This window comes from Lemur catta, chromosome 3 (genome assembly GCF_020740605.2).
Source record: "Lemur catta isolate mLemCat1 chromosome 3, mLemCat1.pri, whole genome shotgun sequence".
NCBI lineage: Eukaryota > Metazoa > Chordata > Mammalia > Primates > Lemuridae > Lemur > Lemur catta.
In genome coordinates this window covers 112,276,101-112,299,362 of record NC_059130.1, presented here as the reverse complement: position 1 = coordinate 112,299,362, position 23,262 = coordinate 112,276,101, and the positions used below count along the sequence as shown (strand labels likewise).

Sequence of the window (23,262 nt, the reverse complement as noted above, 5' to 3'; positions counted from 1 at the left end):
ATAATATCTCAAATACTTATCAAAGTGCTACTTTGAAAGTCAAAGATTTTAAAGGGAATTCACTTGTATGAAAGTTAAAACACTACTAGTCCCACCTTCTACATCTTTAAGACCATGTGTTTCTCTGGTCTATGGGGCATATCAAAGCTAGGAATTTAGCTTCCACCTTTTGGTCAACATCAGGCCCACCTCCTGCTCTACAATGCTAACAATTTTACCACCAACCCACTTAATGTACACTTTCTTTTCTTTTCTTTTTTGTTTTTTGAGACAGACTCTCGCTCTGTTGCCCAACTAGAGTGAGTGCTGTGGCGTCAGCCTAGCTCACAGCAACCTCAAACTCCTGGGCTTAAGCGATCCTACTGCCTCAGCCTCCTGAGTAGCTGGGACTACAGGCATGTGCCACCATGCCCGGCTAATTTTTTCTATATATATTTTTAGTTGGCCAGATAATTTCTTTCTATTTTTAGTAGAGACGGGGTCTTGCTCTTGCTCAGGCTGGTCTCGAACTCCTGACCTCGAGCAATCCACCAGCCTCGGCCTCCCAGAGCGCTAGGGTTACAGGCATGAGCCACCGTGCCCGGCCTAATGTACACTTTCTACTCCACACAATCAAAGGCATGGATGCAAGCTGAGAATACATTATTAGAGCTTGAGCCCTTTCAGGATAAGGATTGTATCTTAGGAGTTTCCTCCATCTATCCAGCAACTAATTCAGAGAACCTGGCCCATAATGGATGCTCACTGAAGATCTATGAATGCATAAATGACCTGCAATCAAAATTAAGTCTAAGGCCATTCGTATTTCTTGGTTTTCCATGATAGTTCCCAACTTGAATATTCTTTGCCTGAAGAGGCAATCAAAAGATTCTAATTCATAATTCATGTAAAAATAAATACAATCTTAGAGAAAACCTAGAGTCTGTTATTGAAATCTGAAGAAGAAATGTCAGCATCTACTTATTACAACTTTATTTGCTCAAATGTTTGTTCAACTGAACAGTACTAAATCTTAAATCCAAAAAAGTAGAATTTCTCTGCATTCTTAATTTGATGAAAACATGATACAAATGGTATTGGAACTTTACCCCAAAAATAAATTTCTGAAGAATACTTGCATTCTTCCTATTCATATTACTAAAGAATGATAACTGATGTTAATAATAAAATGAGGCATTGGTCTTGAAGAATATTAGGAATCATTCAAAATAGACTGGTAGGTACATTTTGAAATTTGACAATCTATGTTTAATATATATAATTTATCATGAGGAAATTATTATTTAAATTAGATCCGATAAACTTAACTGCAAGATATGCAATTAAACTTGCTTCAGGTTATAATTATGACAAATATAATTCATACTTATGGACAAAAATATTTCACAACAAGGAAAAACTGAAAAAAATCTTCTCTTTCCCATTTTGTTCCTAGGTTTCTCTCCCCAGAGGAAATAACTATTAAGTATTTCTTACTTGTCTTCAGAAAATACTGGTGTGTATGCTATGTATGAACGTGCATACAGCTTTTTCCTTTTTTTGATATTATACACACTGCTTTATACCTTGGCATGACTTTATAATTAGAGTAGAATTCATTAGTAAGATGTATAGGAAACCATGTCATAGAGGTGATAACATGATTTGCAATGCAATTTATACAATTTATGGAACATCTATGTGCACTATCACATTTCGAAGGGAGTTTCATCCTGTATATTCAGATATACTGATTTGTATATCTCAAATGCCACTCAAACCTTAACTCTATAAAAAAATTAATAATTAAAATTATGACAATCTGGGACTCAATAAGTACCTGTTGAGTGAATGACAACTATTAATGATGGTATTATGTTACAAAAGCCATAATAGTTTTCAGATGTTATTGAGTATCTCATCAAATGCTGAATGTTGTCACACAAATAATGAGACTTTTATTTTTATTTTTTCAATGGTGCATTAGGTACAGAGGCGACGTGTAGGTTATATGCATGGATTCTCAAATCAGTAGAAACTTGAGGAGAGCTATTAACTAATGGACTGGAGATAATCGGTGATTTTTGCTGTACCTGTTAAGTTAATCAGGGTAAGTACATTTAACTTGCACACTGTCATCATCTACCTGTTTATCCAACTGTTATTAATACTTTTATTTAAATATTATATTCATCTCTAATATAAAAAGAATATCTTACTTTAGTAAGAATTATTTTAAATTTTGATTGCAGAAGTCTAAAATTTGTTTACAGGACATATAGTTTAATTTGAGGGACAATACAGATATGTGGTTATGAGCACAGCCTGCAGAGCTTAGTTTTAATTCTGGTTCTGCCACTTAATAACTATATAAACTTTAGCAAGTATCATCTCCTCTGTGCCTCAGTCTCCTCTTCTGCAAAAGCAGTTGTTATAAAGGTTAAATAAGTTAATATCACAGTGGCTGGTAAATAGCAAGCATTTCATCAATGATAGCTATTACTATTAAAACCAACAAATTTTTCCTACCAAGGCAATGATTTTTAAATATACTTGATTTATTACTACCAGATACCCTACAAAACAAAAAACCCTATGAAAACATCAACACAAAGCTACTCGTTTGCTTAAATGAGTAAATAAACATTTAATAAAAGCTCATTGGGGTTAATAAAAATAAAAGCTTTACTAACCTTGAAGAAGATATAAAAGATTTGGAGAGGTAAGATGCATACATATCAATATTCATAAAGTACTGTAAGTATTTTAAATTGACATAATTGTATTTAGGTGTTTAAGAGTCAAGGAATTATCAGAATGGAAAATCTTGTGAAGATACTCATATTGACAAAATTAAATTTTGAGCAAGATTTTTAATGTAGTCTAGGTTGAGAAGAGAGCATCGAGGCGAGAATGTAGGAATTAACACCTATAAATGGAAGGTTAGCAAAGTAATAATAATAAAGCTAAACTAGGATGAGATAATGACAGAGTTTTCAAGGCTAACCTGAGAGCCTGGATCTTGTACCCTTGAAAGAACTGTTTCTATAGGCCTGGGACAGATATCTGGCATCCAGAAACAATCTTTTCTCTGAAAGAGTTTTCTGGAAAATGTGCAATGAAAATGCTTTTTCAAGGGAAGTCTGAAAGCAGAGTTGTAGTAGCTGAGGTGTAAGGTAACAAGAGTCTGTGAAATGCACTAGAAAGGAAGGGGGACTGAACAGATGGATGGATAAAGGAATGAATGAATGGACAGCTGGAAAGACAAGAAAGACCCAGAATGGTCCTAGGTAGAAGGTGAAGGAGGACTTAGAATGGCTTAACTGAGGCAAAAACGTATAAAGACCAAGTTAGGCAAGAAGGCAATGCAGAATCATTACTTCTAAAACAAAGACCCCTTATGTGGTTTGACCACAAAGAACCACTCTGATTTCTGGCCCAGCTGGGCATTCCATATATTTGTGACATCAAACAATGCCTCTCTTCTAGAGGGTTCCATGGGTGGTACATTCAATACCAAGCTGAGAACACCCTCTTAATCTCAGGTAAGACATAATTACTAGTAAAATAAAAAGGGACAGGCCGGGCGCAGTGGCTCACGCCTGTAATCCTAGCACTCTGGGAGGCCGAGGCAGGTGGATTGCTCGAGGTCAGGAGTTCGAGACCAGCCTCAGCAAGAGCGAGATCCCGTCTCTACTAAAAATAGAAAGAAAATATCTGGCCAGCTAAAATATATATATAGAAAAAAAATTAGCCGGGCATGGTGGCACATGCCTGTAGTCCCAGCTACCCGGGAGGCTGAGGCAGTAGGATCGCTTAAGCCCAGGAGTTTGAGGTTGCTGTGAGCTAGGCTGACGCCACGGCACTCACTCCAGCCCCGGCAACACAGCGAGACTCTGTCTCAAAAAAAAAAAAAAAAAAAAAAAAGGGACAATAAAAACAGTACATAGTTCAGGCATAAAACTGATTTTGGCTGCATCCCAAAAATCTTGTACCTCTGGTACTGTTAATTATGGTGTTTCTATTGAAACTTCCTGAATTTCTAAGCTATAACTTCCCTAACCAGATCCTTATATAGATTCTGGTGGCATAATCATATCATTGGTTGCATGTATGTGTATATATACGTGTGTGTCTGTGTGTGTGTATATATACATATATAAAATATATATATATATCAGCTTTATTGAGACATAATTCATATACCATAAAATGCACCTTTAAAACTATACAATTCAGTGGCTCGTGGTATATACACTGAGTTGTTGTGCAACCATTACCAGTCTCATTTCAGAACATTTCATAGCCCCAGAAAGAAAGAAACCCTGTGACCATTACTACACCCTCCCCTCTTCACCTCTCCTCTCAATCTCTGGCAAACATTAATTTACGTTCTAACTCTATGAAATGTGCTTATTCTAGACATTTCTCATCAATGGAATTATATAATACGTGGTCTTTTGTGACTTAGCATAATTCTTTCAAGGTTTATCCATGTAGCATGGATCAGAACTTCATTCCTTTTCATGCCTGAAATATTCTCTGGTATGTATACACCACATTTTGTTTAACCATTAATCAGCTGATAAATGTTTAGACAGTTTCCACTTTTTAGCTGCCTTATCTATATTTTCTCCATTCTTTTACATTTTCTTTTTTTCCCAATTTTCCACTCCCGACATAATCCCCCTTCTTTTTTAGTCTATTTCATAGACTCTTGTTACCTTATACCTCAGCTACTACAACTCTGCTTTCAGACTTCCCTTGAAAAAGCATTTTCATTGAACATTTTCCAGAAAACTCTTTCAGAGGAAGACACTGTTTCTGGATGCCAGATATCTGTCCCAGGCCTACAGAAACAGTTCTTTCAAGGGTACAAGATCCAGGCTCTCAGGTTAGCCTTGAAAACTCTGTCATGATCACATCCTAGCTGAGCTTTGTTATCATTATTTTGCTAACCTTCCATTTATAGGTGTTAATTCCTACATTCTCGCCTCAATACTTTTCTTCTCAACCTAGACCACATTAAAAATCTTGCTCAAAATTTAATTTTGTCAATATGAGTACCTTCACCAGATTTTCTATTCTGATAATTAATTGACTCTTAAACACCTAAATAAGATGATATTTCTAGCTATTACTTTAATGGATGCCCTAAAGCTTTCAATTGCGGATTCTCCTTAAGATTCACTGTTCTAAGCAGACCTTCTCCCCACTTCCCAATCATTGCAGGTCACCTTGAGAAGCGTCTATTGTGAAGATTAAATGACATAATGGGTTCAAAAACCTTTAAGCGAAGTTATACATGTGTAAGGGCTATCTTAAGGGATTTGTGACCATCACATATCAAGGATATTATTAAGAATTTTTCAGAATGCGCCAGGCACGGTGTCTCATGCTTACAATCCTAGCACTCTGGAAGGCCAAGGCAGGAGAATTGCTTGAGCTCAGGAGTTTGAGACTAGCCTGAACAAGAGCGAGACTCCGTCTCTACTAACAGTAGAAAAAATTAGTCAGTGTGGTGGCACACATCTGTAGTCTCAGCTACTTGGGAGACTGAGGCAGGAGGATCACTGGAGCCCAGGAGTTTGAGAGTTTGAGGTTGCAGTGAGCTGTGATGATGCCACTGCACTCTATTCTGGGCGACAGAATGGGACTACGTCTGAAATATATACATACATACATACATATATATATATATATATTCCCCCCCCCCCGAAAGTATCAAACTCTTGAGCTTCTCTTCTTTGGAAGATAAATTCCTAATGACAGAGATCATAATATCTGTTCATTCTGTATAATATTAGTATAGCTCAAAGACAACATCTGGGTTCTTAATACTAGCCAAAAACAGAAGTATTAATATTACTTATTATGTGCCAGACATTGTGTTAAGTGCTTTCCATATATCACATTTTATCTTCACTACAATTTTATGAGGTAAATATTATTATCTTCATTTTCTGGATAAGAATCAAAGAAGTTAGGAAGTTCACCCAAGGTCACAGAGATAGACAAGAAGAAAGGCTAACATGGAGTGTCAAACTCTTGCTTTGATCTTGCCATTATACTTCACTGCTAGTGTTCACAGTAATCGAACACATAAAAAGTTACTTTCAGATCCTATGCATAAATACGAATACCTCTGAGATATTCTAGGTTTGGTTCCAGACCACTGCAATAAAGTGAATATCACAAGAAGGCAAGTCACACAAATTTTTTGGTTTTCCAGTGCATATAAAAGTAATGTTTCCACTATACTATAGTCTATTAAGTCTGCAATAACTTTAAGTCTATAAAAACAATGTATATACCTTAATTTAAAAATACTTTATAGCTAAAAAGTGCTAATGGTCATCTGAACCTTCTGCAAGTTGTAATCTTTTTGCTGGTGGAGGGTCTTGCCTTGATGTTGATGGCTGCTAACTAATCAGGGTGGTGACTGCTGAAGGTTGGGGTAGCTGCGGCAGTTTCTTAAAATAAGACAATAGTGAAGTTTGCCAAATCAATTGATTCTTACTTTCGCGAAAGATTTCTGTGCAGCATATACTGCTGTTTCATAAAATTTTAACCACAGAACTTCTTTCAAAATTGGAGTCAGTTACCTCAAATCCTGCCACTGCTTATCAACTAACTTTATATGCTATTCTAAATCCTGTGTTGTCATTTCACTGTTAACTGCATTTTCACAAGGAGTAGATTCTATCTCAAGAAACCCCTTTCTTTACTCATCCATAAGAAGCATATCCTCTTAATATGAGACTGCAGCAATTCATTCACATCTTCAGGCTCCACTTCTAATTCTCTTGCTATTTCTATGACATCTGCAGTTATTTCCTCCACTGAAGTCTTGAACCCTTCAAAGTTACCTGTGAGGGCTAGAAAGAACTTCTTCCAAATGCCTGTTAATGTTGATATTTTGACCTCCTCTCATGAATCAAGAATGTTCTTAATGGCATCTAGAATGGTGAATCCTTTCCAAACAGTTTTCAATTTATACTGACCAGATCCATCAAAGAAATCACTATCTATGGCATCTATAGACTTACAAAATATATATCTTAGATAATAAGACTTGAAAGTCATAATTACTCCTTGATCCACGTAGACTACAGAACAGATGTTTGGTTAGCAGGCATGAAAACAACATTAATCTCTTTGTACATATCCAGCAAAGCTTTTGGGTGACTAGGTGCATTGTCACGAGCAGTAATTTTTAAAAGAAGTTTTTTTATATGAGCAGTAGGTCTCAACAGTGGGCTTAAACTATTTTGTAAACCATGCTGTAAACAGATGTGATGTCGTCCAGGCATTTATAAAGCATAGGCAGAGTAGGTTTAGCATTAATTCTTACGGGCCCTAGGATTTTCAGAATGATAAAGGAACACTGGCTTCAACATAAAGTCACTAGCTGCGTTAGCCTATAACAGGAAAAGTCAGCCTGTCCTTTAGAAATTAATGCCAGGCATTAACTTCTCCTCTCTAGCTGTGAAAGTCCTAGATGGCATCTTCTTCCAACAGAAGGCTGTTTTTTCTACACTGAAAATCTGTTGTGTAGTGTAGCCATCTTCATCAGCTATCTTAGGTAGATCTTCTGTGTAAGTTACAGCTTCTACATCAGTACTTGCTGCTTTACCTTATACTTTTACATTACAGAGACACTTTCTTTCCTTTTTCTATCCCCTTGCCCCCCCCCCCCCAGACAGGGTCTCACTCTGTTCTTGGGCTAGAGTACAGCAGCATCATCACAGCTCACTTCAACTTCATACTCTTGGGCTCAAGCGATTCTCCTGCCTCAGCCTCTTGAGTAGCTGAGACTATAGGCATGTGCTATTGTGTCAGCTAATTTTTGTATTTTTTGTAGGGAAGGGATCTTGCTATGTTGCTCAGGCTGATCTCAAACTTCTGGACTCAAGCTACCCTCCTACCTTGGCCTCCCAAAGTGTTATGATTACAGGCATGAGTTATTGTGCCCAGTCTCACTGCAGGGTTGTTAATTGGTCTAATTTTGATACTGTTGTGTCACAGGGAAGAGGAAGGCCCAAGGAGAGGGAGAGAGAAGGGACAATGGCTAGTTGGTAGAGAGGTCAGAATAGACACAACATTTCTCAGTTAAGTCTGCTGTGGTTCATGGCACCCTCGAAACACTTAACAATAATATCAAAGATCACTGATCAAAGTCACTAAAATGATACAGTAACAATGAAAAAGTTTGAAATGTTATGAGAATTAACAAAATGTGACACAGAGACACAAAGTGAGCACATGCTGTTGAAAAAATGGCGCCAACAGACTTGCTGAACACAGGGTTGCTAAAAACCTTCAATTTGTAAAAAATGCATTTTCTGCAAAGCACAATGAAATGAAGCATAATAAAATGAGGTATGCCTATGTGCTCAGAAGATTGCTACTAGAACTAAATATGGGGTCTTTTAAATGATCTCCAGCCTTGTAGAACACTGATAAATTTCTGAAGATGACACTAGAAACGTATAAGAGGACTGGGATGCCAGATACTTTTACAGTAAAATTTGAGAAACTAAGAGTTTATCTTGGAGGAGAACGTCCCATACTCCCCCACTCGGCACCCTAAAGGGCTTAAGCAGAGACACGAAAAAGGAGTGACAAAGCCAAATCTGTATTTTAAAAAGACAACTTTGGCTGCTTGATGATGAACAATTTGAAGGAGGGCAAAACTGGAGTCAGGGAAATGAGAAGCATCCACACTTAAGGGCTAAAAAGGGGGTAGAAAGAAATGAAGAGGAGTGGACAAGTGCTACAAACATATCAGATAAAACCAGGGCACTTTGTAAAATGTGAATTTCCATATGAGGAAAAGGGACTCAAGGGGGAAGTCCATCAAAATAGCTTTGGGATTTTAGCTTCATTAAAGCCAGTGCTACCACCTGAGATAAAAGAAAAGGTTTAGAGAAATAAGTGATTACTTTGATATTGGATATATTGAATTTGAGGTGATTCTGAGATTTCCAAGTGGACATATTTGTCACCATTGGAAATATGATAGAAGTTTAGAGGAAAAGTCAAGATGGAGATAAAACCTGGAGATCATTAGTATATAACATTTGGAGCCATCTACTCTTAGAGTAGGTGAAATCATCTACGAAGAATATGTAGAATAACAATAATCAGACATGGCTCAGATATAAGGGAATTTATTGGAGAGATGGAACTGTTCTATATTTTGATCGTGGTGGTGATTACAAGACTTTATATGTGTTTGTCAAAATTCACAAAAATGATTGCTAACAATGAATTTTACTATATATAAATTATACTCAATAAACCTAAGTAAAAAAATAAAAAAAAGGAGAAAGTCACCAATAGCATTAAATGAAATAAAAAGACCGGTAAGATAAACTTATACCTATTGGTGACCCTGCTGAGGAAAGTTCAACTAGCATGTTAGGAGCATAGATCAGATTATTTTAGTTGAATAGTGAACAGAATAAGAGAAGAAATGGTACAATATTCTTGAGTACTTTGCATCACAAGAAAAAGATTAAATATCAGCTAAATGGATATGTGGAACTCAGGGAGTGTCTCTGGAATGAGAGGTATTTCAGCAGTTTATAGACAGTAAGTTTGTGGAGAGTCAATGACTATATATAAGACTGCAAAGGACAACTAAAAGACCTTGATGAAGGTTTTGACACAGACAGGTTTAACTAGGGATAGAAGGTTGAAAAACGCATACTCGTTATCTTCAAGGTTCTAAACAAAGAGACATGGTCATATGCTACATGTGAGGAGGGTTGGACAGTACACAGGGTTTTATAATAGGTAAGTCATAAATGAAATGACTGCAGGTAGACAGTGTGAATTGGCAGTGGTATTCACACCACTTATATTAGTGTGATTTTTCTCTAGTAGAGGAAGAGAGGCAGGGTATAGCACTGATTCAAGATAACAGTTTTGCTAGAAAGGTTTCTCAAAAGGGAAAAGAAAATCACAGATTTTGTAAAGAAGGTAGCCCAGATAATCATCCTCTTCCTCTTGGCTCAAATTTCACCTCTTACTGAATGCTGCCCTTCTAGCATTCCTTACCCTGCTTATTTTTATAGCACTTAAAACTTACTAGTACATCACTAGGGCACAGATCTTTGCATTGTTCATTGATGAATTTCAAGTGCACAGAAAAGTAACTGACATATAGTGGACCCTCAGTAACTGTGGTTCAAACAGGTAGGCTTTTACATTTCCCTTTGAATGTGGTCACAAGCATAAATGTATAATTGGCAAATCCTGAACATACTAAGGGAACTTTGTATCAACGTGGAAACCACGTCTGAAAGAATAATAGAAATGTGAAGTAAAGGAAGAGGTTGTAATTCTCCTGTGACCCTGAGAATGCTGATTTACCACTCCGTGGCTTATTTTTGTCATTAGTAAAATAGGAATAATTACATCCAAGGAACAATTGCTTAAATCACAAGAATGATGCTTGAGATGCCTGGGAAAGGGTTTTGTAAACAGAAAAACATAAGATGACTTTGTTATGATTGTAACTAAATGACCAAGTACTTTAATACAGCAATAAAAATGGAGAAAAGACATAACAAAAGAAATGCATTTTTGGCATGTTTTTACAACAGTAAGGAAAATTATCTTTTCAAAGGCATTGGCAACAGTTCTTAAGGCTACTGTGTGCAAGGTGAAGACAGATATTGGAGAAAGGGAAAGCTTTTAATAAGACTAGGTTTTCCTGAAGAAGGCTTTCTTCAGACTAAGAGGAGCATTCCCTTAGGCTGACTGAATTACCCTGTCTGGAAGCAGGTAAGTACAATAGTTCCTTGTGGTGGAAGAAGGTTAAAAACTGTGTCTGGGGAAAAGTGGGCTAAATTCTGAACAAGGAATCTATGTCCATTCATGGAGATGTATATCTAAGTTAATATCCAATGAATGAAACTTCACAGTTGATTTTGCAAAGACATGAACTACTGCAAATAATGGGGAGATGAATCCCATATGAAGAGGAAGGGAGGAGCTACACAAGGGGCTTACAAGGAGACCCAGCAAGCACCGAAGCCTGTCTGTTGGCTCCACCAACAGGTGTCTGGGCTCAGTCTGGGCTCAGTCTGTAGCATATAAAGGACAGAATTTGACCTAGCAACAATATCTTCCAGCGATTGTCTAAGATTTCACTGTAGAGGACAACAAGAAAGTAGAAATAGTATGGCAGGAATGTATTTTTCAGGTAGCTTTGTTAGAAATAGCTTACAAACAAGGTAGAGAAAATCTTTACTTATCCCTAAGGATCACTCAGACTCAAGCCTATGAAAAAGGTAGCCAGGCATCCTTCCTTTAAGGATTGTTCTGCTGGTTTTGGTAGCTGAGATGAAACCAAGAACGTATAAGCAGTCTTGTTCCCAAGTTTCTGGAATATATTTCTCTAGAGAAATATAGGAAGTTAAATTATATGGGTGCACAATAATGTAGGAATTAGGCTTGCAAGACACTCAAATCATTGGTGGTCTACTTTTGACCCCAGCAACTAAATCTTCAAGGGATATTTCAAACACCTCTTAGAATGTGTAAGTTGAGAAAAGGTAAGAATACGTTTCATGGTGCAAAAATTGAGACTTTTTCAGGTTAATCTACCCAAACTGATAGACTTTTATTTATCTGGTTTTATCCTTACTTTGTTTTATTTCCTTAAAAGTATTTTCAATACTAGCCCAGTTGAGAATAATGTAAGATTTATTAAAATGTTTTTCCTGGGGCCGGGCATGGTGGCTCACACCTGTAACCCCAGCACTTTGGGACACCAAGGCAGGAGGATCACTTGAGCCCGTAAGTTCTAAGCAACAGTGAGCTAAGATCGCATCACTGAGCTCCAGCCTGGGCAACAGAGTGAGACCCTGTCTCTTAAAAAAACAAATTCCTGCATTAAAGGATGTTCCCTTTATACTTAAGTAAGTCTAAACCAAGAGAGAGAGAGCAGCAACTTGATCAGTATTTTTTTAACATCTCCTAAAACACAGTCGTATCTCCATGTGAAAGAGAAATTTCCCACCTATAACCTATAGAATCTGGATACCCTCAGCTGAGCTTTCAAGTCCTAGAAGCCACATAAACAAGGTCAGTTACTGCTGTTGTCCCTACAATTCAGGGGGAGTGGGATGGTATTCCAGTCTCTATAACCAAGGAGCTTATATTTTAACATTCATTTGGGAGGAAATGAGACCTTGGGTAACTGCAGAGTAGGGACTTGGAACAGAGACTCTCACATAAACCCCTTGGAATCCTAAAAGAGTGACAGGTTCAGTGAAAAAATAGCTAACAAAACCAAAAGACAACAAAATAAACTAGTGAACCAACACAGTGATGACAAGATTTTTTGTTTCAGCTAGGTGGAGAAGGGATTGTTGTTGTCCTCAAAATTACTATCCATACCACAGGGTAACATGGATGCCCTCACACTTTGGGATGTAAATGTAGGTTTAGGACATTGAAACCAGATTTAGTTCTAACAAATGCTTTCCCCAAGACATGTGGCAGATAAAGTAAATACAAGACTGCTCTAGAAGTACTTACCCTCAGACTACATACAGGAAAATTAGATGAGTTCATAAAACAAAGTTATAAAATACACAAAGAAGCAATGACTATGAGCAAGAGCCAAAAGACAAAATAAATAGAAAAATTAAAAACCACCCTCTGCCTAAAAGAATTTCAAGTAATGGTTTCATATCAGATAGAGATAACAAAAAATAAAAAACAAGTCACTAATATTTTTAAAAGTAGAAAAGTTTATGATTTTCTACAACCTTGAAACCCTCTTTTCTTCCCCACCAGATATACAGAAACCATAATAAAGATTCTCAAGATTTCAAGAAATCACCCAATTAATACATAGTTTTGCAGATTTAATTACTGAAGTGACCATGTGGAACAAGTAATCAAAAGTCTGGCCAATCTTTGAGGCTTTTTCAGAGTACACTGAAGATACGTGTGTGTGTGTGTGTGTGTGTGTGTGTATACACACACACACACAAAATTCTTATTTTACAGTGTTTGTTCTTTAACTCCTAGGCATCCAGAATTAGAGCACTTTGATCCATTCAACAATAAAATCTAAAATAGGTGCAAGAAAATGTTTTCCAGCAGAAGTAAGAGACTATATCCCTTATGTGTGACTTTACTACTTTAACCAAGTATCTCTATATCAACCACTGGATATAAATATTATTTATGCATCAGGTTTCTGAAGCCAGCTTTGATGTGTTTCATTCTCAGGCATAAACACTAAGAACTATTCTCAAAAGTCAACACCAAAAGACTGATAACCAAACCAAACTGTTGTTATTATTTATTAAATTCTCAAGGTAAATAATGTATAATAAGTGAGAAAGTGCAAATAAAAATGTAGTTATTAGGCATATGACCACTTCAAGTGAATATATTTAAAGATCAGAGGTAATATTAATTTTCATTAACTTTTGTGGCAAAAACATTAAAAATTATTTTTGTAGAAATGAAAGGGTCAGAAATATTTCTGAAGCTTTATAATTTAAAAAATAGTAGAGTTGAGGGAGTTCTTGAGGTTCCTTTACTGTTGGATTTTGAAGACTGTAACATGTAAAAAGAAATTATAAAAATTCTAGTTCCTTTAAATATGTTTATATATATATATAAAAAAAAAATCAAGGGACTAGAAAACTGCCAAGACACTTTACCTCCTGACATCGATCAACCTCTACCTTCACCCCAGTGAAGATAAAGACAGTTCTTCCTTTTCTGGGTACTTTCTGGATTACTGCTGCAGAATCCATAACCTTTGAGTAAGGTGCTACTGACTTAAGTTATTAATCCAAGAGTATCTGCATTTCAAACAAATGCACCACGATAAGAAGATTAACTCAAAATTCTGTTTCTTTGTCCATCTATACCTGGGTACAGTCTTGCAATATCATGCCATCTAAGTGACAAATTACTTTAAAAAAGAATGAATGTCAGGGATGAGTGAAATTATGATCTTTGGTGCAGAGTCTTGCTTTACACTTATTCCAGTTGAGGTATAGTTTATATCTTTTACTTGTATTTCCTATGATTGTACTATTTTCCTATGATTGTACTATTTTTCTTTCTGTTATTTGTTTTTATGTTTTTAAATCATTTTTCTTCATTAGCTTCTCTTCTTTTGGAGTTGCTGAATGACAACTCACAGGTGGGTCAATGATAAGAGACAATGAAGGGTCAAACAATTTACTATTCTCCAACAGACAGGTGTTCTTTGAATGGCATTCACCTGCAGCCACACCTCAACGGTTCCTAAAACAGTGTTGGCACTATTAATACTGATGCCAATGGAGGCTAGTCTGTTGAGGAAACAACTTGTAAAGATTTATGATAAATAACTTGCAAAGATTTATGATAAGTGTCTCCCTGTTCCAATCGCCTTGCACACTTTGCTTTTCTGCTTTGTTTCACTGCGTTGAACTAGATGTCCTACAGTTCTGAGGGACCAGATACCCCCCATAGACGTTGATAAGGCAACTGCCTCAAGAACTGGGATGGGTAGGAAAGCCACACCTCAAAATTAGGGATCAGGTTTTTGGTTTGTCAAGTTTTTCTATCTATTATACAGCTCAGACAGACAATAATACTGGGGGGGGGCAGTCATTTTTCAAAGAGCACAATTTATATAAGCATTAATCTGGCAGGTATACAAAGCACAAATTATATAGCATAGGGCAATGTTGCAGAGGACAGGCTATGCTGACTTGTCAAAAATGAAAACTTCAATATTCTTATGGGTTACTGACTCTGTAATAGCTGATAAGCCTCACATAACTTTTGATTAATGGTCAGTTTGTAAGATGCTACATTAAAAAGAAATAATTTGAACTGGGAAGAACACTTGGAGAATATTAATAATCAAACAGAAACTTACAGAAACAATAACCCTGTTTTAAAAGAAAAAGTGGGAGATCCTTAAACTTTGCAAATTAATCTAAGGGGGGACACTTTTATTTTCAAAAGTAGGTATAAACCTTTGACGTTCTGATGGGTATTTTCCTAAATCCAAGATTAAAAAAAAGGTCTTGCACAGAAAAGTTCCTTAAAGTTTAGGATTGATGGACATGGCTTCAAAATTCTGAGAAGACAGAATTAGGAACTATAGATCATGCTGGTTTTGAATGTTTTCAAGCCCCAAAGCAACAAAATTAACCACTGAAAAACTGATTCATATGAATGAGGCAACAACAACAAAAACCAACATGTACAGTGACATATACCTTGAAGGCATTTTGTATATTTGGACATTCTCGTTTGCATTTTTAGACAATGGAGTAACTCTTTTGCAGGCTGTACTAAAACACAAACACATCATTAAAGAAACCAGACTAGGAATTTCAGCATTAATTCGATGTTTCTGGAAGTCAAGGAAAGTAGCCAATTAAAAAATAACTCAGACACTGTCTCTTCTTCATGTTCAGCAAGCATAAGATTATTAATGACAGAACAGCTTACCTGGGATAGGGCTTTTTCTTGAATTTAAGTTTTGAGAATCCACAATCTCTTCTGTTTGCCCATCTGCTTCTACCTCTATTTTGTTTTGAATCTCTTTTGCATCTTCACTAAGGCAAGTTCTTATGCTTTCGTCCTCCTCTAACACTCTCTGGACTGCAGTGGGAGCACTCGGAGAACTAACAATAGTGGTGGCAGCAGGAACAATGACTGGAGTGGGAGGAGGAGAAGCTGGAGGAGTTGGAGGAGTCGGAGTAAAGGAAGTAACTGTGGAAGGGGTGATGGGAGCTGGGATACACTCGACTTTCATTTCTTCTGGGGGATTTTCCAGAATCTCCAATTCAAGAGTCAATGGCAACACTTCCTGTTTTACTATTTCCACAATGCTCTCTGTGGCTGGTAATTTTTCACTAACTCCATTCATTTCATTAATTAGGTTAGTACTAGCAATCAGTGGAATATCATTAGGTGCTACACTACAGGATTTCTTGCATATATCATCATCAATTTCATCTGTTGGTGAAGGGTCTGATGTTTCTGTGCAAGACGAGGGGCTGGGTATAGGAATTGTATCTTCTTTTGAGGAAGAGAGTTCACATTTGTCATCTATAGGAGTGGTGAATATCGGTTGGCTAGTAAGAACAGCAGAGGTGGGGGAAGCAATTGTACTTCGAGCAATTGAAGAAATAGTGGTAGGTGATAAAGGCAGAGGAAGCTCTGGTATGGATTCTATTGTAGTAGTCTCAGATGTCTGGCCTGCTTGTTCTTTCTTCTCCCCACTAAGGACTAGCCTAAGGACTGGGGAAGGAGACTTTAACACTGGATCTGGTTTTGGCTTCTCTTCTGGGGAAGAAAAAAATAAAAGAGTTTTAAGAATAATTCTTGGATCAGAGACTATGTTGTATTGTCTTGGGCCAATTCTTTTAATCTCTTATCCTAAAACACTGGCAGCAGAATAGAGACCAATATATTATTCTGGTACTCCATAAAAACTGTAGTTTTTTTCTAGTTATACATACTATTACTTAATCTAAATACATACAAACTCTATTTTGGAGTGAGAGAATAATTATGTCAAGAATACAACTGAAAAGGTCATCAAAACCGAAGCTAAACCATTCTTGGGTTGGGAGCAGGGCTTTTCTTTAAAGGTAGGAAAACCTTCATTTCTACCAGATCTTGTTCACTGTGGAAAACATTTCTGTCAAGGATATACTACAGTGATGGGATAGTACAAAGACAAACAACTGGAAATTAGATTATTATAAAGAGACTTATGATGCTTTTTATTCTATATACTTCTGCATTTGGGGAATTTTTATTAAAAAGTATGTATTACTTATATTAAAAACTGTTTTAAGAGAAACTATCATATTGTTATTTGTGGTTAATGAAATTTATTATCAGTGAAATCAAGATCATGAACATAAAAATCAGTTTAGAAATTAATTTAAATTTTTCAAAAGAGGTAATATAACCAGGAGTATTGTAAGGTATAAAAATGGAAATTTATCTTGTGTCTTCATATGTAAAAGAATTCTTTAAGGAGAAACCAAAGTTAATAAACAAATCCAATAAAAAAAGATTAGCACATATATATATGAAATAGTTTGGAATAATATATAAAATATGCATCTATGTACAGAAAGAAAGAATGAGATCAAGAGAGAAAAGAGTAATTGATAATCATAATAAGGGTCCCAGAAAAATACAAAAAACCTAATTAACAAAAATGTCCAAATTTTTAAATTCCAGGTAAACTGATATATGATTCATCCCTGGAGGGATGAACCCAAAGCAGCTTCAGACTGGTTTCCAGCCTTGTACTTCTTTAGTATATCGAAAACCATATACTCATGAATATGCTTATCAAATGAGCCAACAAAAATTTTAAGCACTACTAAAAGACAATCTAAACTGAAAGAGATTTTATTTTCTCCTCTAAAATTCTCTATGCATCAGTGAAAGTTGAGTCTTTACAATAAACTGTAGTTAAGTCTATGAAAAAGAATATGCTATGTTAATCAGATAAATAGATGGTAAATGTAACCAGCAAGGTATTATTATTAATAATTCATTCACTGCATGAAATTAAGTCTACACTTACTAGCCTTAAAATTTACTTTTGTTATGGACATAGAAGCTGGTGCTTCTAAAATTGGACTTTGCCTATTTACTGTGGTGGTGAAATAAGATCAATAGGCTCTCACTGCCAAATCCTTCAGACTCACTTGCCAAGGCAAGAGACAAAAATATTTCAGAAAAATGTCTTTATCATAAATGTGCTGTCCATGTAAAATATATATATATATAACACAAATACGTATTTATCAAAATATCTCTCATGAAAATAATTTCTAACTCACTGGAGTAAGTACTAAATAAGTCAGTCAGATTACATGATATCACTGTGAAAGCATATCAGAATAACATCCTTATGACCACTGACTGAAACCTAGATGTAGTAAAAATAGATGAAAAAATGACTCTCACATTAGCAATCTGAGTACATCAATTCAAGGATATACTCATACATCCTTGGAGGACTATTTGGTACACAAAATTTCTGATAGTAAAAAATCAAACCAAACAGATCTAAAACTGATAATCTTCTATATACTCTTAAGAAAAATCTATTAAAAATTATTTTGACAGCTCCTCCATCCTGAAATAAAAGTCCTTTAACCCACTAATTAAAGCTTTAATATAGAAAGCTAAAAAGTACAACAGAGTAGGTTTAAATAAAGAACATTTATTTTTATCCCTCCAAAGACTTTATTTGGCCATCTTTATTTTTGTAGGAATTCCATCTTTAAAACTTTTTTCTAAGAAAATATCATGTAATAATATGTAAGAGTTAATAATAATCAAGTAAAAGTTAGCAAAGAAAGATGTCTAGACTATTAAGGCAACATTATTTATAACAGAAAAAAAGAAATAAACTCAATGTCCAACAGTAAGGAATTAATTAAATGATGGCCTGGGTATATAACGGCATATTATGCAATATTTAAAATAGGCTTCTATTAGGGTATTTAATGATATGGAAAGTTGTTTATAATAAAAGAAATGCTTTTTTTTAAAAGTAGGGCACAAAACTATATATAGAATGTAAACTCAATTTTGGTAACTTAAAAAATATAGATAATACTAACATATGCACATGCAGGAAAGTCAGTTTATTAACAATGGCTCTGAGTAATCAGGTAAGTATTTTTTCATTTTGCTCATCTGCAGTTTCTACAACGAATGAGTCATATTTACAAGAAGGATAAAACTGCTCCTTTTTATTCTCTCATGGTAGTGAAATCAATAGCATAGATGGGTGCCCTTTGGTTGTCACAGTATAACAATGACTGAGAAAGTGCTACTGTCATTTAACAGGAAGAGACAAGAATGCTAAGCATCTTGCAACTTGAGGGACAGTCTCACTTGACAAAGAATAGATCTGTCCTAAATGCCAATGGAGCCCCAGCTGAGCAACATGCTATTAATGGTTGAATTACAACAGACTACTCTACACCAGGTGTTTTCAACAAGCAAGAAGATTAATACTAAGATACCAACTAAGTCTTGTTTATGTTTAATTATCCATACCAAATCCTAAAGACATTAAATTGAATGCACTTTCCCACTTACGAAACAGCAATCATTTCAGCTGTTCTGTACACCATCAACATGAAGCAAAGATTTTAATTCATTCGACAATTGTTCTCTCTGCAAATCAATATGAAGCATTCCCTATGACTTAAGTACCAAAGAAATGTGAAATGGTACATTTGTCTGAAACCTTGGGTCTTTATGTAACCATTACAGCTGTTCATGTCAAAAACTCTGAGAAACCAGCAACTTACTACTGGTAGCCAGCAATTTATTAAGCACTTATTATGTGCCAGGAACTAGATAAAATATCATACATATATTGTCCCTTTTAATTCTCACAACCACCATTGGGGTAGAAACTACTACTTGCCTATTTTATATATGAGGAAACTGAGGGTTTCAGAGATTAGTTATTGGTCCTAGGTCATATAAATAGCAAGTGCTGAAGCCTGAGAATGATTTCGATGCCCACATTCTTCCAATTCAGGGAGTGAAAAGGCTTATAAAAATAGAAGTATTTAGGTGAATCAAGCAGGAGGGAGAGTTTGGGAGCTAACATGAGATTCTGTTACCTAATACATAGCCTCAGTAATGACACTTCCATTGAGAGAGTAAAACCAATCTGACGGCAGAATGCAGAGACTATTGTTTCTGGGGGTATATAGCAGTATTTGAAAACAGTCTATATTTTTATATACTCTTTAATTTCAAAAAGAATCTATAGTTAAGAAAGAAATTTAAAAACTTCTTAAGTGTAAAGAAAAAAACATTCTGTAAATAATGGCAAGCCCTTTGTAATGTTATTTGAAATGCACAAATTTGGTTTTTAAAAAAAAACTACTCTGAAAACTATTTTATATATCAGCAGGATATGAGGGGAATTAGAAAATAGCTACTCTGTTTGACTAGCCAGAAAAGAGATAGAGAAAGAGAAAGAAAGGAGGGAAGGAAGGAAAGGAGGGAGGGAGGGACGGAGGAAAGAAGAGAGGAAGGAAAAAGAAAAGAGAAGAAAAGAAAGAAAGGAAAAGAAAAAAGAAAAGAAAACAATTACTGAGTTTTCTACTGAATAAAGTTGGTAATAAAAAGAAGACAACAGTAGTCCCAAAGAGTTACTTATAAGCTTTATGAAATGCACTTATTAATAAAATACTACATGTTTTTCTTTTCATCAAGGTAATCTGAAACGTTTTCCAGTTCACCCTTATCTGTATCATTGTATCAATTTGAAATGCTGATTTTGTTTTCAAATTTCCACTAAGCTTAAAAAAAAACAAAAACAAAAACGAAAACAAAGACTGAGAGGAAACAAAGAATTCTACATTCCCTCTCTGGATATCTAGGCCTAAATAGGACAAAATGCAGGGATCTCATAATCTAAAAATCTTAGCATTCTGTTTCACAAAATAACTGTAAAAGTGATAATACAGTCTTCAAGAAGGACAGAACTATCATCATCACGGTATGTAATTAATTTTTTATATCTTGGCACAGCTACAAAGAAAGTACAACGAGGATATATTTTAAGACCTCTTTGCAAGGGAATTATTCAATATGCTTAGCATAATTCTAACCAGCAAAAAGATTACACTTTTATAAAAGTAATGATTAAAGGAAATACCCTGAAAATTATTCTCTATCAGATTAAAAATATTCTCAATTTTGACTCAAAACTGCGTTGTTACTGGGGCTAGTGAAAAGTCCTCCACAATACCTATGAACTGTACTCTTTCGAAGTGAATGGCTTTAAGATTTAAAAATTTAGCTTGAAGCATGCATGAGTCCTCATTTAATTGTGAACATTGCTGAAAGTATTTCACAGTGCAACTTTTAGAAGCATGCCAGGTTAGGGATTGCTACTTCATTTTTAGCTTAAAGTATCTCATATAGAAATCAATATAGGACTTGTCTCTGTTCAAGCTTACTTTACTAGGATTTTCAATACTCAGGGAACAAACCAAACTTTCTACATTAAAAACACCATATTATCTTTGTATGAAGTAAACAAGACTGAAATCATATAATAAACTATATCTTCCAAAAGGTTTATAAGTGTGATTAACTTGTACTATAGCTAAAACCTTTTAATATGAAATACTACTTTATGGGGCATTTAAAAATATTTTTTAAAGAATAATTTTTAGAAAATACATATACTAATAGTAAAGCCATAGAATAATAAGGGGTTTGGAGGAATGAATAATTCAAGAAAGCAGATAACATACATAAGACTTACATTCATTCTTAGAAGTTAGAAACATTATAAAGCAGGCTGAAAGTTACTTGCTTTCTCTTGTGCCTAATGACAACTGTCTCTCAATTTTAGCTATGGTCAAGCTAAAATCCAATTAGATGGGAAAAAAACAGACGATGATATCCTACTTTCCGGCATGAGATTTCCCTTAAAGTTTTCTGTTTCTACTGCAATAGGCACTGTGTGCATTTTTTAACAAACACTTCGCACTTCTTGTTCAAGGTCAATGGGAGTAGGCACCTTAGTATCCTACATCAAAATTAATGACTATAATTTACTGAGCACTTTTCATGTGTTAGGCATGTCCCCACAACAACCTTGTGAGGTAGGTCTTCATCCCATCCTTTAAGTGAATAAATTGAAATACACAGGGCAAGTGACTCAATTAAGACCAAATAGCTAGTGCATGATGGAGCCAGAATTTAAACTCAGTGCTATCTCCAATTGTGGCTACAGAAGGCCAGTTTTGTAAGAAGAAACATTTTATCTTTTAGAAAAATAGCAAGATACCCAGGGACATGTTGAATAAATAAATTAAACTGTTTATAGGTAATATATGATTTGATTTATTCCCCCTCCACACCTTGTTTAAAAGAAAAAACCAGTTTAAGGCAGCTAAACTTTTACCTATAAAGCAGTAATGACAGTGAGGGATTAATAAAACACAGGAAAAAATTTTAGCCATCATCCCTACTTTAGTTTCCTAGAGGCAGATACTTTGATTTTTACCTCAAAACCTGTTTCAAAGTGGGTGTCTAAATAATCCTCACATGTTTTACTCTTACTCTTGAATGCTGAAGGCAATGTAATCAATTAAAAAGAGACTAAAGATAAGAGGGAGGAAAACAGTCATACACAAACCTTGCTTCTGGTCGCTAGCTGCGGTGACAGGGGTGCTGGCAGCAAGATGAGCGCTCTCCACAGTCCCATAAACCACAGGGCTGTGCTCGGGGACCTGGCTGGGCAGCTGCTGGGATTTGAAGTACAAAAAAGGGTGATAATGAGCGTGCGAACATAAAAACTAGCAACATGGAACCCAAGCAAGTGAAGACAGAGTGGGGCGGGAGGTCACAAAATTAAAAGAAAGAAAAGCAAGGAAAAAATACATAAGCCAATTTAATAAATTCAAAAAGTACATGGGAAGACAGGGAAGATAAGGAAAGAGGCAGCAGGAAAGGGGGAAGGAAAAGAGATGATTACTGTTAACCACAGAAAGAGAAGACAGCACAACAGTCATTAGTACAATTCATTCTCCAGTATTCCTTCTAAGGACAAGCTGACTTTCCAACCTAACAACACATGCCACATATGAGAGGGAATTTAACATCCTCCCGGTCAAAGACTAAAACAATATGGACAACTTCACTTATAAACTACCTGGCAAGTAGTTCATCTGTCAAAAGCAGAGGAGAAACAGAAAATGTGATAGGTTTGCAAACCAGTTATTGATTTGAGAAAAATACTGAAAGGTGATTCTTGTCATTGTCCACATAATCATACAGGTGAAATGCAACTTGGAAAGTATCTAAATGCACTTTCACCTTAAAATGTCTTTAGGTTCTGGGTCCAAGATGGTATTTTCAGAATCAGAAATCTGAGTAAAACATTTGGCTTTTCAGAGCTATGAGGAAACTCATTTTCACACTCAGACATTGTATTGGAATGAAAAATATCCATTAAAATCTGAGCAGGGTAGGTTGAGAAAACTGCAGCTATTTTTCAACTTAGAGGGAACAGAATTACACAAGAACACTCATTCAACATCACATTCCAGGCAGGTATTTGTTCTGGATTTGAGGGTTACACAAAAGCTACATAACAAAGCAGTGTCTCTCCTCAGACATCTAAGGTCAGTTTTTTGGTAGCTATAATCTCCTATGTTAAATTCTATCACTGCTATCAGAGCAGAGCTCCCTGCACAATTCTGTTTTTCTTTT

General features: G+C 35.6%; 1 protein-coding gene across 12 annotated transcripts in view; it reads right to left on the bottom strand.

Annotated features, from left to right (window-relative positions):
- Positions 1 to 23,262, bottom strand: part of EIF4G3 (eukaryotic translation initiation factor 4 gamma 3) — a 321,219-nt gene that overhangs the window by 100,986 nt on the left and 196,971 nt on the right. For 9 of the 12 annotated variants that reach the window (XM_045548492.1, XM_045548497.1, XM_045548500.1 and 6 more), the window contains 2 exons: positions 22,187 to 22,295; positions 15,475 to 16,314 (listed from right to left, as the gene is read on the bottom strand). In XM_045548492.1, coding sequence (XP_045404448.1) covers positions 15,475 to 16,314; positions 22,187 to 22,295 — 949 coding nt within the window. The remainder of the gene's footprint in view (positions 1 to 15,474; positions 16,315 to 22,186; positions 22,296 to 23,262) is intronic. The other 3 variants (XM_045548496.1, XM_045548499.1, XM_045548503.1) reach the window with 1 other exon arrangement.